The sequence below is a fragment of the Lissotriton helveticus genome, chromosome 12, assembly GCF_964261635.1.
Source record: "Lissotriton helveticus chromosome 12, aLisHel1.1, whole genome shotgun sequence".
Taxonomy (NCBI): Eukaryota; Metazoa; Chordata; class Amphibia; order Caudata; family Salamandridae; genus Lissotriton; species Lissotriton helveticus.
This window is the reverse complement of record NC_136073.1, coordinates 585,093,276-585,112,679: the sequence shown is the minus strand read 5'-3', so window position 1 is coordinate 585,112,679 and position 19,404 is coordinate 585,093,276. Positions and strand designations below refer to the sequence as shown.

Below are 19,404 nucleotides of genomic sequence, written 5' to 3'. Positions count from 1 at the left end.
AGCTTCAGTACACCTTTCACTCTGGGGCCCATGGGAGTCTGTCTCGGCTGGATTATTTCCTGATGCCTGCGGCTCAGTCCCCAGCGGTGCGTGAGATTGTGCACCTGCCCAGGGGTATCTCTGACCACTCTCCGCTCTGGTTTTGTTTTGAGGTTGGGGTGGAGGCAGTGGGCCGGGTGGCCCCCATTAATCCGTGGTACCTCACCTCCCCCGAGACCCGCACCCTTTTGCTTAAGTCCTTGGACTCGTATTTTCTGGATAATGAGGGGTCGGTTTCCTCTGCTGTGTCTCTATGGGAGGCCTTTAAGACCGTGATTCGTGGGCAGGCCCTCTCCCTTATTGTTGAGGCTAAGAGAGCGAGAAATAGAGAGGTGGTTGATCTTGAGGGGGAGATTTCTGCATTGGAGGAAGGTTTGGAATCTGGTGTCACGCCTAAGAAGCTCCATGCCCTGGGTCTGAAACAATTTGCTTATAAGTCCATGGTCACAGATGCCGCCAAAGTGATGTTTCGGGAGCAACAGGGTCGTTTGTATGATGTGGGTGACAAAGCGGGTAAATTGCTGGCATGGCTGGATAAGAAGGAGAGAGCTAATCGTGTGGTACCCGTGATTCAGTCCGCGAGTGGTGTGAATGTAACGGACCCGATTGGAATAGTTGACCGGTTTGCCGATTACTTTCGTGTGGTGTATACCCCTGTGTCTGTGAGGGATGTGGTTGACTCTCGCCTTCTGTTGCGTGATATAACCCTGCCCATTGTTTCCGATTTAGACCGTGTGGCGTTGGACTCCCCCTTTACGATTGATGAGATAGCTACTGCCATCCGTTCCCTCCGTTCCGGGAAAGCATTGGGCCCGAACGGGTTGCCAATCGAATTGTACAAGTTGCGTCCCGATAGGGTGGCTCCGTATCTTCGCGCCATGTTTCTGGAGTCCCGGGAACGGGGTATTCTCCCTTATGATCAGAGACTGGCCACAATAGTTGTCATCCCCAAGGAGGGTAAACCACGTGATCTTTGTTCCTCCTATAGGCCCATATCCCTGTTAAATGTTGAACCCAAGGTATTGGCGAAACTCCTGGCATCCCGTCTCTTGACGGTCATTAGTGACTTGGTCCATCCGGATCAATCTGGATTTATCCCGCATCGCAACACGGCTCTGAACCTACGTCGTCTTCACGGCGCGAGGGCGGGGCTTCTGACGGAGCCGGCCATTTTGGCATCGTTGGATGCTTCCATGGCCTTCGACACGGTGGAGTGGCCTTATCTTTGGGCGGCTCTTGAGAAATTTGGTTTTGGGCCTGAGTTTATTGGTTGGGTCCAGTTACTGTACGCGGAACCTCTGGCGCAAGTAGTGGTGAATGGTAGGGTCTCGGCTCCTTTCATCCTCGGTAGGGGTACCCGTCAGGGATGCCCCCTGTCTCCGTTACTGTTTGCGCTCGCCATGGAACCATTGGCTGCTTGGCTTCGGTGGGAACCTTCCCTCAAGGGGATCCGCTGGTCTCCGGACTTTGAGGACCGTGTTTCGCTTTACGCGGACGATATCCTTTTATATCTCACCTCCCCGCGTAAATCTCTGTCTGTTCTGTTTGACGTTCTTGCTTCCTTTGGAGCCAATTCGGGCCTTGTTATTAACTGGACCAAGTCCTGTGTATATGTTCTTTCGGGGGTTTTGCCCCCCTTGCCGAGCAGACTTCCTATCCAGGTGGTCCACTCGGGTTTCAAGTATTTAGGGATTTTTATTACGTTGGATTCGACGCTCCGCTTTGAGCGTAATCTCCTCCCGCCGTTGCTTAGATTGCGCCTGGATGTGGCCCGTTGGCGTAAGCTTCCTTTGTCTCCTCTGGGCAGGGCGGCTCTGTTTAAAATGATGTCCTTGCCGCGATTCCTTTACGCGCTCCAAAACTCCTATGACGCTATTCCTAAGACCTATTTCCAAGAGATTGAGAGTCTTCAACGGCAACTGATATGGGATGGGCGTCCGCGTATAGCGCTTGCAAAGCTCACCATCCCTTGGTATGACGGGGGCATGGCGCTCCCCGATATCAAGCGATATTACTGGGCTTCCCAGTTGTCTGCCATTAATCACGTGATGTTTTCCCCGGGTCGTAATCCTGCATTCGAGATGGACAGACTCCAGCTTCCGGGTGGGGACTTTACTAGAGCACTTTATTCCCGATCGGCTGGGCGCCATCTTGTGGGCCCATCCAGGATTGCAGTAACGGTGTGGCGGGCTGCGAGTGTGAGTTTGGGGTGGGAGGATCGATTGACGTTGGCGACGCCGCTTTATGCATCCGAACGTTTGGGCGGGCTCTGGTCTACCAAGGGTTTCGACCGCTGGGATGTGATTGGGATCTGTAAGGTGGGTGACGTGTACTCGAACGGTTGTGTGAAGTCGTTCCAGGCCCTCCAGGCGGAATATGGTTTGAGTGGTAGGGAATTTTTTCGCTACCTGCAGGTCCGGCATGCCCTCGCCTCAGTCTTGGTCCCTGATGAGGCCCTGCCTGAATCTTCCCCCCTCGAGGACCGTGTCCTTGATGGGCATCTTCCCGATAGCACTATTTCTCTTATTTACAAGAAATTGATTAATAATCGTACGGACTTACTGGTCCGACTTCGGGAGGCTTGGGTTTGCGATGGGTTGGAACTGGACGACGAAGATTGGCAATCGGCACTCTCTTCTCCCAAGGAGGTGGCCATTCCTGCCCGTCTCCGCTTGGTTCAGCTTAAGATTCTTCATCGGGTCTATGTCACTGGTCCGCGTCTGGTTGCGATGGGCTTTTCTTCGGATGGGCTATGCAAGCGTGGATGTGGCTTGAGTGCGACCTTTATGCATATACTTTGGGAGTGCCCGGTTGTAGCTGCTTATTGGACTGCTGTGCTTGAGGTGATGGCTGCTGTTACGGGTGTTGCCCTGCGACCGGAGCCTCGCAGATGTCTGTTGAATGTGTGGGAGCCCACTGACTACTCGGTGGCCCAGACCAGATGGGCTACCCTTGGTTACATGGTTGCGAAGCGGGATATCGCGCAACTCTGGGGCGCTTCCAGGCCCCCTGAGGTCTCAAAGTGGGAAGACAATATGGACTGGTCCATGTTTCGTGAGAAGACGGTTTATGTGGCCAGAGGCAGGCCCAGGGCGTGGACGAAGGTTTGGGGCCAGTGGAATGATTATCGTGGGGATATTTGCACCCCTCCCCTTGACAACACAGCTGAGATTGTCCTCTCTCCCTAGACTAGAGTTCCCGGAACCCTTCCGTAAGGTTTTTTTTTTTTTATACTTCCGGTTCTCCCCGCTGCTCCCCTCCCCCTCCCCTCCCCGACTTGATTGGAGCCTCTGGGCTCTGGGTGGGTTCTCCTGATCGTGGAACCGTCCCCTCCGCTCTTTGGGCTGACCTTAAGTATCATTTATTCGCCTTTAGTGTTTGTGTTTCTTTTTGTAAAAAATAAAAATACAAATTGTTCTGTGATGTCTATAGAGTAATGCTTTGTGCTTGAGCTGTACCTTCCACGGGTGTACATTTTCTTACATGCACTGTGCCTTGTTATTAGCGGCCAGCCCGTGAGGTTGTAGGCCCGTTCTTGTACTTTTCTATGCTTACTCCAATAAAGGTTATGAAAAAAAAAAAAAAAAAAAAAAGGCTATGCTGGAAAGTTAAGAGACCTGTAGGTCCTTGCAGTGGACATATCAGTGATAAGCCCCATACTATATATGATCCCTTTTTTTCATATTTAGATTACTACAGCCTTTGAATAATCTACATCGATCCCCAACGGTGGTTTCTCCGTGCATATTTACAAAAAACAAACTCCGTCACTAAGGTAACATGTGTGATAGGCTGGGGATGCACAGTTAATTTTGTGTCCTGGGATAAAGCATAGGCCAATTTGGATGTATTTATTTATTTCCCATAGAGTTGATTTGTGCGTATCAGAAAACCGGACCAATAAAGAACCGGGCACAATCCTTGATTAATCTCGATGCAAAGTGGATAGCAATTGAAAAGCTTCCTTAACCCAAAATACAGGTACATATAGTCGCTGTATAAATTACAAAAATATTGGTTTGTGAATACTTAGCCTAGTATACCATGGCTAATAGTACCAACTGGTCATTCCAATAGAAACGAGAAAACAGGTTCCGTGAACCGGGGGAGTGGTGAAGAGAGTGTTAGGAAATTGTGCACAAATTAGTGAAACGACTAGTATATGTATAAAATGTAGTACAACAGTATACTAAAATATTGTTATTTATTCATAGATACAAAGTCAAATGACTTAATGTCCTGATGAAGGTGCCAAGATAAAGTGTCACCGAAACGCCGCGTCGACCTTTTTAAAGTTTTTTGACTGTATATTTTTTATATTTGCTGCTATCCTGAATATTATTTTTAATAAATGTCTGAATTATGTTTTAGAATGTAACCCAATTGGGAGGCCTATATTAAAACTTTCGTATTTTTATAAATTCCTTGTATCATTGTTAGTTATTGTTTGAGTCGTAGTGTACTGCATACCTGATAGAGCCAGATATGGGTTTTTTGTGATATAGCTTACAGAAATTACACTCTTTAAACCCCCCCCTCAGTCTTTTCTCCAGCAATCCTTGTCTGCCACACCCTAACAGGGACTCTCTTCTTCTTATTGATATGCCCATGCAAATAATCTGTATTACCCCAGAAGCACATTACTTCATCCGAGGAAGCGTCCAATCCTCGCTCCCGGCCAACCACCAGCCTGTAATGGCCCCGTCTCCCTGACATACTTACCAGCTCTACCTAGTCGTGAAAGTCTTTGTAAAATGCAGAGCCCTCTTAGCTATCTTACTAGCATATAACCTGGTGACATGCATACTACACCCTGTGCTCAGTAGCATGCTCTTCAACCATCCAAGGCATTTTAGGATAAGTACAAATCTGTGAGCATCATAGACTACACAGTTTCTGGTGCAAGTGCATTAACCTCCTGAACTGTTCTACCAGTGGTTTACCCTGAGACGTTCTGGATACATATAGATCTCTGCAGCAGGAGCTTATCCTTAAGGTATTTCATGATGTGATCTGTTTGTGCTCATATAAAGTAAGTTACTCCAGTATTGGAACTTTCATAGATTCACATGCCTGAATCATTCCCCGTCGTCGAGACGGGAGTCTCCGGTACATAAAAAAGCAATGCTTAGTAGTATAGCAAACAGAAAAGAGGCCTATGCCCATTTCCCTTTTGCAACCCATAGCCTTTGGTATGTAAAAAAGGCCCAAACTCTTCCATGAACCAATCAGAGCTCCTCACCCTCTAGAACACTCCTGAGACCCTTCTGCCCCTCAGATATTCTACCGCACGTTGTGCTAGGGAGTCTCCTTTGAGCTCTGCTCAAACTCTTTACTTCAACAGTATTTTGACTAGATTTAAGGTCTCTCATCTTCTAACTTATTCCTATTGGAGTTCTTTATTCATCTACCATGTCTGAAAAGGAGAAAAAATGATTATTTAGAGCTTGTTCCACCTGCTCTAAGAAGAGGCTTTATACAGATGACCCTCACAATGACTGCATATACTGCCTCTATCCAGACCATAAGGCTGAAGATTGTAAGGTATGTCGAACCTTTTCAAATAAAACCTTGAGGGATCGTGAGGGAAGGCTGCTGATTTGGCTCCAGAAGGTCAAAGCCAGGAAGGAAATCCTCTCAAGTGAGAGTGAGGAGGAGTCTGTATCGTCTAAGAGATCTCAAAAGAGAAGTAGATCTCCTCAGACGCATTCCTCAGGAGAAAGACCTGAGAAGGCCCCAAAAAAGACCACCCCAGGGTCATCAGGGTGCAGTCCCTCAAACTCCTCCCCTTCAGTTAAAGCTAAGGGGAAGAAGAGTTCCGCTTCTGAGGTAAAGCAGGTGAAGTCCGCCTCAGAACCACCAAAATCGCCTCATAAAGTCAAGATTACCATCAAGAGAACTTCCTCTGCGCCTTCTGAGGAGAAAGGTAGTGTTTCAGCGCTGTCGACAGGACCGTCGACGAAAAAGATGTCATCGTTGACGACTAAAACATCGTCGTCATCGACGATAAAAGGAGTGAAACGTGGTGAAAAGGCAGCGTCGACGATTTCATAGTCGACGGTGAAACCGTCGACGAGAGCGTTGACGAGTGTTACTGTAGCTACATCGTCGACGGCAGCGTCGACGAGAACGACGACGACCGGAGCGTCGACGAGGACAGCGTCGACGGTAACTACAACGTCGACGGTGGCGTCGGCGACGATGACTTGGTTGACGACGGCGATGGGAATCTCGTCGACGGGCTCGTCGACGACGGAAAAGACACCAGAAAAACGATTAGTACCCTGGAAAAAGCCTATTACACCAGAGGTTACATCGCCGAGCAAGGTATCTCCATTGGTTCCATCTCACCTGCTGGAAGAGGAAGATTCAGAGGAGGAAGAGGACGACGGTCCTTATGGTTTTGCGAGTAGCCCTTCGCAATTGCAAGTCAAGTACCAGGAGGACGATTCTGAGGAAGAATATGGGGGTTTTCAAGAGCATCCCCAAGAACAGCACCAATATCACCAACAGCAACGTGAAGATATGACAAGCGTACCATCCTCTTTGTTGAAAGACCTCCAGGGCATGTTGGAGGATTATAGAAGAAGATACCCAGCAACTCCAGCCACTCAGCAAGTTCCAGAGGTTACTCCGGGTCCACGGTCGGTACCAGGGACGCCAGTGCGTAGGAGAGAGGCTTTGCCGGAGCCTACTGCTAGGTCTCCACCGCCACCGTCACAACACGATACCTCGGATGAGGATCATGAGGATGGGCAGATTGTGGAACCAAGCGCAGAATGGAATGACGATCTCATCCCCTCACCTTCAACTCCTGCGCCGAGACCAGTAGATTCTCCACCGGAAGACATTGGTGGTTTTCATAATTTGATGGAGAGAGCCACTAAGAGATTTGCACTCACCATGACTGAGGATAAAGCGGAATGCTTTTTATACGACTTCAAGGACCCGTGTCGCAGATCGGTGCGACCCTTGCCTATAGTGAGTCATATTTGGGAGGGAGGATTAAAAGTCATGGAGACGCCAGCCACGGTTATGCCGGTTCTGGCCAGACTAGACAAAAAATATAAGGCACCTATGGATGCTCCAGCTTGCCTTTTGGGTCATCCCAAACAGGATTCTGTAATTACTCAGGCGGCACAGCAGAAGTCCAGAAACCCATCTGCTCCGATCACGACACCTCCGGACAGAGAGGGCAGAAGGCTGGATAATGCAGGAAAACGTTTTTCCTTAATGTCTTCTCTGCTGGTGAAAGCCGCTAATGCCCTCGCTATCTTGGGAAGGTACGACAGGCAAATGTGGTGTGACCTGTCTCCATACATTAACCAGGTGCCGGAACCGAAGAAGCAGGAGGCCAAGAAGATTCTCCTGGACGGGGAGAGGACTTCGGCTGAAGTCATAGACTGCGCTATGGATATAGCGACGACGGCTTTTAGATCCTTGGGAGGAGCAGCAGTCCTGCGCAGGCAAGGATGGCTACGAGCAACGGCTTTTAGGCCGGAGGTGCAAAACAAGATTCTAGACCTCCCTTTCAATGGAGAAGATCTATTACTCTGCAGAGTATCAAGAAGGATACCGATACGGCAAAGGCTTTGGGGACACTGCAGTACAGAAAAAACCCTTTTTGTGGCTCCAGAGGCAGAGGGCAGTCCTCGTATAGAGGAGGATATCAGCAAGGGAGATATTCCTCTTATTCTGCCTCATCGCAGCCTTACCGTCAACAGTACAATCAACGTCAATCAGGAGGATATACGAAATCAACTCCAAGAGGAAGGGGTGGCCGTCAGGGGAAGGACAACACCCGATGGCAATGACAACCTCCATCTTCCGGCTATGTCAGGTGCTCCCCTGGGTGGAAAGATTGCTCACCATCTTCAAAATTGGCGGAAAATAACAACGGACCAATGGGTCCTAAAAATTGTTCAATTCGGTCACACCTTAGAATTTCTTCAGACGCCCCCTTGTACGCCACCGATGCATCAGAGAGCCAACCATCTGCATCAACTCCGGCAGGAGATTCGGACAATGCTCCGAAAGGGAGCAATAGAACCGGTACCGAAGGCCCAGGAAAACAAGGGGTTTTACTCACGGGTTTTTCTTGTCAAGAAAAACAAGCTCCAATGGCGCCCCATTCTGGATCTCAGATCCTTAAACACCTATCTCAAGAAGCAATCTTCCAGGATGGTGTCTCTACAGGACATCCTTCCGTTATTGAACCCAGGAGATCATATGACTACATTAGATCTACAAGACGCGTATTTCCACGTGCCGATCCATCCTGCACACAGACAGTATCTTCGGTTCTTAGTAGCCGGAAGACATTACCAATTCAGGGTACTGCCATTCGGCTTAAAGTCAGTGCCGAGAGTGTTCACAAAATGCCTGGCTCCAGTGGCGGCTGTGTTAAGAAGGCAAAAACATCAAATATTTCCTTACCTCGACGACTGGTTAGTCAAAGCACCGTCGAAAGTACAAGCCAGAGCGTCAACACAGGCCTGCATAGACTTGTTCGGCAAACTGGGATTGACTCTTCACGAGGGAAAGTCAAACCTCCAACCAACAAGAGTGATCACATTTCTGGGGGCAATACTAGACACGGACTGCAACAAGGCGTTTCCCTCCGAAGAAAGGCAACGGAGGATTGTGTCCCTCTTCCAAGACTTTGTAAAAAGAAAGTCTTTCAGTCCGCAGATACAAATCCTTGCTGGGCATGATGTCATCTTGCATTCCCCTTGTACCTCACTGCAGGTTAAGGATGCGCCCATGGCAGGAGCAAATCGATCTTCAGTGGCGTCAAGCGGAGGGATCCTTCGACGACACAATACGAGTGACACCAGTGATGGTACAAGCAGCGGAATGGTGGACACAAAAAGGAAATGTATCTCAGGGTCTGACTTTTCTTGCAAGAGCGGTGGTGGTAGTGGTGACGACAGATGCGTCCCTAGAAGGATGGGGAGCTTTCCTTCAGCACCTTCAGGTCAGCGGTCGTTGGAAGGTACACGAGCAGCGATTGCACATAAATCTGCTGGAGCTTCGGGCGATCCGCTTGGCATTACAAGCCTTCCTACCACGAATATGAGGTTTGCCAGTGTTGGTAAGAACAGACAACACTACAGCAATGCACTATTTAAACAAGCAAGGGGGAACAAGATCTCTCTCCCTATCTCAGGAGGCCCAGGAGATATGGGAATGGGCTCTTCAACAAGGAATATCATTGTCAGCAGAACACCTCCCAGGGGATCAAAGCGTCAAGGCGGATACTCTCAGCAGGCTCAAATCTTCCTGCCACGAATGGGAGCTGGACCAGGGGACCCTGGACAGCATCTTTCAAAGGTGGGGAGCACCGATAGTGGACCTCTTCACCACAAGAGAGAGCAGGAAATGCCAGTACTTCGCAAGCTGCCTTCCCCAGAAGGGATCTTCGGGGAATGCGTTTTGCATGGCATGGTCCGGCGTCTTTGCCTACGGTTTTCCTCCAATTCCTCTTCTTCCCCGCGTACTGGTGAAGATCAAGAGAGAGCCGTGCAGGCTGATCCTAATAGCCCCGTGGTGGCCCAGACAACACTGGTTCACAGAACTCCTGCTGCTGTCGGAGGAACGTCCAGTTCGGCTACGGCCAATCCCATCGCTTCTGACAATGTCCAGGGGTCAGGTGCTCCATCCGGACCCGAAATCCTTGCGATTAGCAGCCTTTCTCCTGAACACTTTGAGTTTCGTCATCTAAACATCTCACACAAATGTAGAACAATCCTGTCCAAAGCTAGAGCAGACAGTACCAACAAAACCTACAGGATGAAATGGAAGAGGTTTTGTCTGTGGTGTAAGAGACATAACATTCACCCTCTTACTGCTGCACCTCATCAAATTATACCTTACATTCTGCTATTAGCAAAGTCAGGATTGGCACACGCTTCCATCAAGGTGCATTTGGCTGGTTATCCCGCTACAGGAGGTCTTCGTCAGGCCCGTCCTTCTGGTCTTTAAGGATCATCAAGCAATTCATGAAGGGACTATTCAGGGTCTTTCCTCCAGTAAAGCCTCCACCACCACTATGGAATCTTAATATAGTACTGTCACAATTGATGAAATCACCGTTTGAGCTGATACACAGGGCGGACCTTAAGTTCATGTCTTGGAAATTGGCTCTTCTCATTGCTCTGACATCAGCGAGAAGAGTAGGTGAACTGCAAGCGCTCACAATTCAGGAGCCTTTCCTACAGTTTCAGGAAGATAGAATGATTCTTAGGACTAATCCGAAATTCATTCCTAAGGTGCCAACTGACTTTCATCTGAATGAGCCTTTGGTGTTGAAACGTTTCTTTCCTCATCCGTCAACAGCAGCGGAAAGAGTGTTGCACTCACTAGACATGCAAAGATGTATGAAGTTCTCCTTAAAAGACACTAAGGCCTTTCGCAAATCTTCTCAGCTATTCGTCGCTTTCAGCGCACCCAGGAAAGGTATCCTTCTGTCTAAAAGGGGAATTGCCAGATGGATTTCCAGTGCAATTGTCTACTGTCATCAAGCTGCTGGAAAACCTCTAAATGCACGAGTTCGTGCGCATTCCACATGGGCAGTGGCCACATCTACTGCACTATTTGGAGGAGTGCCAATCCAGGATATCTGCAGAGCAGCGACCTGGGCATCCACGCACACCTTCACCGGGCACTACTGATTGGAGGCAGCCGCAGAGTCGGATGCGGCGGTGGGAGAGGCGGTACTGCAGAATATCATCCAGTAACGGTGAGCCTTCTTTCCATCCCTCCATCCGTAATTTCTCTTGTTTTTACAAAGTCACATTTTATATATATATATGTATATAAGTATGATATTATGCTTCATTTTCAAATCGTATTACATGATTATGAAATGTATCAGAGAAATGTGCTTTGTATCTTACTGCTCGCTATTCTGATTCAGGCATGTGAATCTATGAAAGTTCCAATACTGGAGTAAGAAAACAAGTTACTTACCTGTAACTTTAGTTCTCCAGTATTGGAAGCTTTCATAGATTCACATGCACTCACCCTCCTCCCCTGAGAGGCTCACCTCGGACTTAGCACCACAAGTGTTCTTTATGCACAAGTGCGTGAAAATCTGAGGGGCAGAAGGTTCTCTCAGGAGTGTTCTAGAGGGTGAGGAGATCTGATTGGTTCAGGGAAAAGTTTGGGCTTTTTTTACATAACAAAGGCTATGGGTTGCAAAAGGGAAAAGGGCCTAGGCCTCTTTTCAGTTTGCAATACTACTAATATTGCTTTTTTATGTACCAGAGACTCCCGTCTCGACGACGGGGAATGATTCAGGCATGTGAATCTATGAAAGCTTCCAATACTGGAGAACTAAAGTTACAGGTAAGTAACTTGTTTTCTTATCACAGATGTATTTCACATTTCTCCTTATCGTTTATCAGGGGGCAGAGTTTGTAATGCACATATACTGGTAGAGGTTTAGTCTGGCTGATATTACCTCTTATGACTCCGCCCCTTTCTACTACCCACCCGAACACCATCCGTGGTTTCTCTAATCTTATTTTTTTATTGTTGTTAATAGTCCAGAAAAAAGTTGGTTAATGAGGGCTGATTCCACCTCAGACTTTCAGTATATCCACTTGGGATACATTAATGTACAGAATTTAAATACCAGTTATTTCTGTAGCCAGTATTGATTGTAAAAATGGTGCATGGAGTCAGCCCGTGTAAGTCAATGCTGGTCATCCTTGAACATGCCAATGCATGAATCTTGATCCTCCTGAATTGCAGTTCAGTCACAAAGTGTGTTTTGCAAGTTTAAAACGCATTTACAGCTTGTCAAGATACTTTTGTACTTTGCGACTTCGGATTTTGCAGTTGCAAAGCCAGTGATTTTGCCTGTCACAAGCTTTGCAACCACAAAATCCCTTGGTGCATAAGGCTAAGTGTCCACTCATGGTGTAGTGGAAGAATTAAGTGAAAATATGTTTGCAAAGTAACCTTAGGTGGCAGGGATGTTTACCCTTTCTCTGTCTTGTTTTCCTAAGAAGCATAAAAACGCGTCAGAGAGCGAAACCCTACAAATCACCCAGATAATAAGAACTTTTTTTTATCCCCTTAGCTCCTGAAGTTATAAACTACGAACCCTTGAGCACAGCAACCGACATGTGGTAAGTATATATTGCTAGAGTGTGAATGGTGCAGTGAAATATCTCTGAACTGGACTATCTGACAGCTTGGCTTGGCTGGCACCCCTGGGCACACCGCCTCATTAACTGCACTCCTGCAAAGCACACACTGAAGGGCACTGTTGATCAAACATTGTACAAGCAAAATGTTCAAGCACATTGATTTTTATCTAGAGCATGTGTTTGTTTCAAAAATAGAGGAACTGGGCAATAAATGCTCCTATTTACCATATAAATAATCGAGCTAGTTTGTTGATAGATTTCTATATTCTTTTAAAGGCACAAGATGCAATACCATGAGTGGGGTTGTTATATCTGTAGCTCACAGTTCAATCCAAGCCACCTCTGAGCACTGGCTTGAGTAGATTTATCGTCTAGAGAGAAGTGTGGTCAGCATGGTTTGCTGTATAAACCCTCATCACAAGGTGGCCTTAATGTTTGTGACAAATGGCGAGTTGAGAATATTGGAAATGCAAGTCCTGCAGTGCCTGAGCTTGCACTGTCCTCCATCCAAAATCTTTTCTCGAGAAAGGAGTTGTAACGTAAAACCCAAACGGACATTGGCTGTTCTGCAGGAATGCACCAGAGGGAAATTTTGCATGTCAACTATAACAGTGTATTAGGGGAAAAAGCCTGGGACAAATGAGCTCTTAACCTGTTAAAAAGCTGTATCATTATTATTATATATATATTTTTTTTTTTAGTAACATTGCACAACAACATTTCTTACATGTTCAAAGGCCAAACTGACAAATTAAAAAATTCATTAGCGGTTGGTAAAAATGTCAAGTTTCGCAGATTAAAACTTTTCAGTCAATATAAGATTTATTTCATGCCAGGTGGGACAGCATTCTTTTCCAGAAAGTTCTTTTCTAGTTGATATGTTTGGTCCAAGATGAAGATGTTCTAGTAGTCGCCAGAAAATGGAGTCCCTAGTCCTAAGACCTTGTGTACTTGCCCCAGATGTGAAGCATAAAAACGGAGGCGATGAAGAGCAGACTCATGACCAGCACTGGAACAGGCCCGACTTTCAGACCAGGCGAATCTTCTGTATAGAACCTCCACATGCCTCCTGTTCCAGCTGATGTAGTCCGGGCAGCACTCCTAGTTCCACTGCTGGCATTTTTCCTTTGTCGGACAGTCGAACCAGCCGCTCTGGGCGCAACAGCTTTCCTGGGAGATCGGCTGGATGCACCAACATCGGTAGCGCTTGCAGCAGGACCAGGCATGGCTGAGGTAAAGTCGGGGTTCCTCTCTGAGGGGACGGACTGACGCTCGTCTGCTCCTCACTCCTCCGCGTCACTGAAAAGAAGAAGAACTGTCCACCCAGCTGTATCACATATAGATCCGGATCATTGTCATATTTTCGGAATGTGCTCGTGAGATGAGTTTACCTACAGTTAATCTAAATAAAGCCCATTTACGTAGGAAGTGGTTTTCCTGAGAATCTGACATGGATTCGGTGCAGGGGACCACTTTGGAGTCCCAAGAAAAATAGGCCATGCAAGATGGGGAAAAAAGCAGTGCATGGTTTGATGGGAGTGAGTCGAGGGGCTGGAGATGGAGAGAGGCTGGGAGTGGCATTACCACACTTCTGATTAAGTAAACACAAGGTACACAGGACACTAATACTGTAGATTCAAAATACATTTAAAATCATTCTCTAGTTGCTAGCCTGTATTTACTAGAGCCCTCATTATGAGTGTTCGATATGTGCTTTACTTCCGTTAACCACACGTAAAAACACATGAGCATAACGGGTGTATTTGTAAAGTCTCGTTCACCCATGAGAATCTTGTCACTAAATAACAGATCTTTATTGTTCCCATTACCCAGATAAATATCAGGAGGTCAAACCTGCTTATGTTTATCAGGCGAAAAATGCCTGGTAGTTACCGGGACATGCAGATTTCAATGTGGTAAATGCCAAAATCTGAATGCATCCTCATTTCAGGTGAAACACTCTAAATAGGAGACAATTATCTCATCCGATAGATTATAAACACTTAGGTGTCTGCTTTTATGGTCTGCAATGAGTAAGCATACATCTGGAAATCTATATACTTCCCTGGGTTTATGTTCCTACTACTGGGAATGTTTCTTAACCCCTTGAAATACATGTTTCAGTGATTTGCAGATTTACAAATGTGTTTGTGAATTGTGGTCATTTTGACCTTGGTGATCAACCACCTTGTGCAAACCTTACTTTAACTTGAGATTTTCCCTTGTTCTTGATTTCATATTTACACCTAGGTGCATTTGTTTGACGTTTGTATGTGAAACACGAATAGCCAGTATTCTTGAAATAGTATGACGAGATTGGCAAATGCCATGGGTCAAATTGCATACGCTGTGCTGGCAACCAAGCAATTCTATACGGGTGACTCTGTCACTGTGCACCAATTTATAGGGCATAACCATTTTCAAATGTCACTTGCACTGACTAATCAGTGAAAGAATGATGTTTGCACCAAATGAAAATTACATTTGTTCACCAGTCAGTCATTTCAAATGCAGGTCCCCCCATTGCCCGTTCACAGTATAAAATCTCTAAGACACCGGTGTCATGGTGATACAGCGTTAATTTCACGGTAATTTCTCAATACAAAACCTCATCTACCTCTATTTTACCTCTGAAAAGCTGTTGGGCCCTTGACACCATGTATTACCTTCAGGAGACTTTACATACACATGCACAGTCAAAAATGCAATCATTATTTAAGCCAATAAAGGGAGTTGGTGAGTATTTTAAGGGTTTTTTTTCCAGTCAAAAAAATTAAGGTTTTCTCTAAACCTTTATTCATTATTTAAATAACAATCAGGTTACAGAATTTTGAAACCAGGAAAAAAAGCATTAATACAGAACATATTACAGTCTGCATATAAGCATCACATGTAGAAAGGAAAATGTCTCGCAAATGTCAGTAAAAACTCTTAAATAGTTTCTAGGAAAAAAGAGTCTTGCAAGTATAATCAATAATTAAAAATTAGCAAAAATCTCCCATTAAGAGCAATAAACGCATAAGACAAATACATCTTTTCAAACTAATTAATTAGTCAAAGCATAAACTTAGAATCTTAGCATCTAAACCTATTCTAATCAGCTGCACTCTCTGCTCTGGTGATGCTCAATCTGTCTCTCTCCATCTCCATCATCTGACAGAAAGGCTGCTCCTTGAAAATGCCCCTCCATCACACAAGTCCTCAGAGGAATGTGATGTGCCTTGCCAAAAATATGACGTGCAAGGACTTCTCTGAAAAAAATATGAGCAAAGGCTCCCCACCTCTCTGTCACTCCTTGGACGCAATCTCCACCCAGGCTGCACCTGTGACGATAACGTACCTAACCCATATGAAGTCTGATCTCATCTACTGGCTTTCCTCTCTCCTCCCTCTCTGACAGAGGCCCCCTGGCTTAAAGAGAAGAGCCCACACGCCCCCTAAGAGGTCATTATTTATACTCTAATTCTTGGCAGACTGTTCAAAATGTTGCATTTTTCAGTAAAGGTTGTACCTGATTGGTTAGCCAAGATGGCACAAGGGTCCCACCATTCTGATGTCATTGGAAATTCCAAACCATACTGGTTTAAACAAAAGAAGTGATAATGATTAATACATTTATATGTTTTAGCAACATTTACTAGGAAAATTTTTTAATTCTATTTTCCTCCTTCCTGTCATATTGCACACAGGAAGGATACTTTAACTAACACTGGTACATCACGCAACATCCCATACAGTCTAAAACTCTCCACTACACCATTTTCTTCCTTTCCAGGCAAAATAGATATCTCCATCTTCAAATCTGGAACTATACTCCTCCAAGCGTCTGAAAAGCACCTCGACATCTTGGAACAACACTTTAGTGCTATATCCCAAACTTTCACAATATCTCCGAATCCTGCCCTCTCACCCCCTCTACCCCTAGACTCATCACCCCCCTCTCATCCCCGATACCATTACCTCGTCTCTCTGACCTACCCCAACTTTTATTGCCTTCCTCTCCCTTCACCCTATCGCCTCTTCCTGATTTTCCCCCTCCCTCTCCTACTCCCAATAAACAACACTTTAGCACTTTATCCCAAACCCTCGCACAATCCCTGAACCCTGACCTCTCACCCCCTCTACCCCTTGATTCATCACCCCCCTATCATCCCCGTCCCCCTTACCTCGTCTCTCTGACCTTCCCCAATTCTTATTGTCTTCATCTCCCTTCACTTCTACCTCCTCCTTATGGCCTCTTCCTAAACTAATATGCTCTGGTACACACGCCTCTCCTTTCAACCTCCTCTCCAACATCCCCCCTCCTTGCACCACATCATTCATCCACACAACAATACCAACTGCATCCCCCAATTACCATATGATCTCCCCAATTCCAAAAACACACTCTACTCAACGCTCCTCCCTCCACTCGACTCCCTTCCCGCTTCTCCCTCTGCTCTCTTCTATGCCCCTCCCTCCGTTTGACTCCCACATCCCTTACCCCTCTGCCACTTATCCCCAGATTCCACCCTGTTCTAATAATACACTCTCTTATATTCTCTTCCCTCCCCCTGACTCCCTTATCAATTCTCCCTCTACCACTTACCCCATAGTACCCCCCTTTACAACTACACACTCTCATCTATGCTCCTCCCTCCCCTTGACTCCCTTACCACACCTATCTCTGACTCAGTACCCCACTCCCCCTTAACTGCCCCCACAATCACCCTCCAACACCTCCATGCTTTCTTCAACAACTCAGAATCCAACAAATACAACACCACCTCCTACTTCCTCTATGCCACTTTCACCGAACTGTCTGTCCGAAATGAATACCTTTCCTACATCCTCCTCTTGTTCATCTCCGCTCTCCAAAAATTATCCTCCCCCTCATTATAATCTCACCCCCCCTCCAGACTTTCCTCCTCATCATCCACAAGTTATCCCCCCTAAACAACCCTAACTCGACCAACAGCCCAATAAATATGGATCACAGCACTCATCAACACACACACTGGCTTCCCCTACCATTGAACTTGTCCTTATGTCCCTCATCTTAGAACTCTCCTCACTCAGAAGCGATATCTCATTCTTTACTAAAACCATCTCCTCGCACAACAACACTCTCCTCAACACACCACATATTGTCTGCCAAACTCTATCCCCAACAGAAACACTCCTCCTTCTAGCTACTACACAACCAGCACCTTATCCACTCAACCTTCCTCAATCGTCCCTCCCTACAATACTTACATACCCACACCGCCACAACTTGGTACTCACCCAATACCCTCTGAAGCTGACAGTTCCACTAACTTAACTTCTAGCAACTACACAACCAGCACCTTACCCACTCAACCTTCCTTAATCGTTCCTCCCCATACTACCAACATACCCTCACCGCCACAACTTGGTATTTGCCCAATAACCCCTGAAGCTAACAGTTCCACTAACTTAACTTCCTCTCCCTCACCACCCTCGTCCACTATCCCCCCTACTCAACAGTCTACCATCCCAGTTCTCTTAGGAACTAGCAGACTCACCCATCCTCCGACCTCCCCTAGACCACCCCAACAACTTAGACCTATCCCCCCTTGTCCCCCCACTACTCGCCCAATAACCTCTGTAGCTAACAGTTCCACTAACTTAATTTCTAGCAACTACACAACCAGCACCTTACCCACTCAACCCTCCTTAATCGTCACTCCCTACAATACCAACTTACCCACACCGCCACAACTTGGTTCTCGCCCAAAAACCTCTGAAGCCAACAGTTCCACTAACTTAACTACCTCTCCCTCACCACCTTTGTCCACTATCCCCCCTACCCAATTGTCTACCATTCCAATTCTCTTAGGATTAAGCAGACTCCCCCTTCCTCCGACTTCCCCTAGTCCACCCCAACAACTTAGACCTATCCCCCCTTGTCCCCCCTCCAAATCGCCCAACCCCACTCCCCTCTGTTGGATGCTGATTAATTGCAGATCTGCCTCCTGCCACGCTACTGAGATTGCTGAAACCATTCTTAGTGAAAATATTGACATTGCATTCCTAACTGAAACCTGGCTCACCGCCCACTCCACTCCCATCCTCGACTTGCTTATCCCCCCTGGTTACTCTATCATTAGGAAAGATAGAATCGAACAAACAGGAGGAGGACTCGCCATAATTTTTAAAATTGAACTTAACATCTCGCTCGTTCATCTGCAAGACCCTTCATCCTTTGAATACCTTTGCGCTGATCTCATTATGCCTGACTCCCCCACCACCCGGTTGCACACTATCTATCATCTCCCTGGAAATAACATCCCCTTTATGGAAGAGTTGACTGATCTAATCATACAATCATCGCTCTCACATTCTAAAAATCTCTTCCTCGGTGACTACAACATCCATTGGAACAAAAGTGATGATCCTACTGTCATCATATTTAATGATACCATGGACATCACCAATATGACCCAACTCTGCCATTCTCCCACCCATAACAAAGGTGCCACCCTTCATGCTATTATGACTAACAACGACCTGGCCTCCCTCTCAAATATACTTCCAGTAGACTGGTCTGACCACTCCCTTATCCTCTTCACCATAAATAGATCCATGACTCACCCTGCCCCCATCAGCTCTTTACCTAAGAAATCCACACGCAACCTTCACCTTATTCCTCCTGGCGAATTGGAGGCCTCAATTAAGGCCCACTTACTTCTACCCCCTCTCTCTGACAGCACCACCGACCTAACTAACCATTATAACAATTCTATTCTTGATGCCCTCAACCTAATTGCTCCAATCAAACTCAAACAGCAAAAAAGCAACCCTCCTAAGTCTTGGTTCAATTCTGAACTTAATAACGAAAGACGGACCCTTAGACATTCTGAACGGGTTTGGAGGAATCATCCAACCGTTGACAATATGGCTCTCCTTAGAACTGCTAGAGCCCAGTACAAAAAACATATATTTAATGAGAAAGCCTCCTTTCTTCGATCACAAATTGATCAAGCCAGAAACCGCCCTAGAGAACTCTTTAACATTGTTAAAAAACAAACCTCCACTGGCCCTCCTAAAATATTAGCCTCTATTGACAGATGCGAAGAAATTGCCAGTTTCTTTACGAACAAAATCAACAAGATCGAACTATTCTTCTCTTCCCTCCCACTCCCACTACAACCTACCCCCACCTTATACACCCTCCCCTACACTCCTAACTCTCCTCCGTCCACTT

At 46.4% G+C, this 19,404-nt stretch overlaps 1 protein-coding gene and 1 pseudogene across 4 annotated transcripts in view; one reads left to right on the top strand and one right to left on the bottom strand.

Moving 5' to 3' along the window:
• Nucleotides 1-19,404, top strand: part of LOC144799014 (death-associated protein kinase 2-like) — a 697,832-nt gene that overhangs the window by 603,142 nt on the left and 75,286 nt on the right. For all 4 annotated transcript variants that reach the window (XM_078670165.1, XM_078670162.1, XM_078670164.1 and 1 more), the window contains one exon: nucleotides 12,128-12,176. In XM_078670165.1, coding sequence (XP_078526291.1) covers nucleotides 12,128-12,176 — 49 coding nt within the window. The remainder of the gene's footprint in view (nucleotides 1-12,127; nucleotides 12,177-19,404) is intronic.
• LOC144799567 (protein transport protein Sec61 subunit beta pseudogene) lies at nucleotides 12,994-13,457 on the bottom strand (annotated as a pseudogene).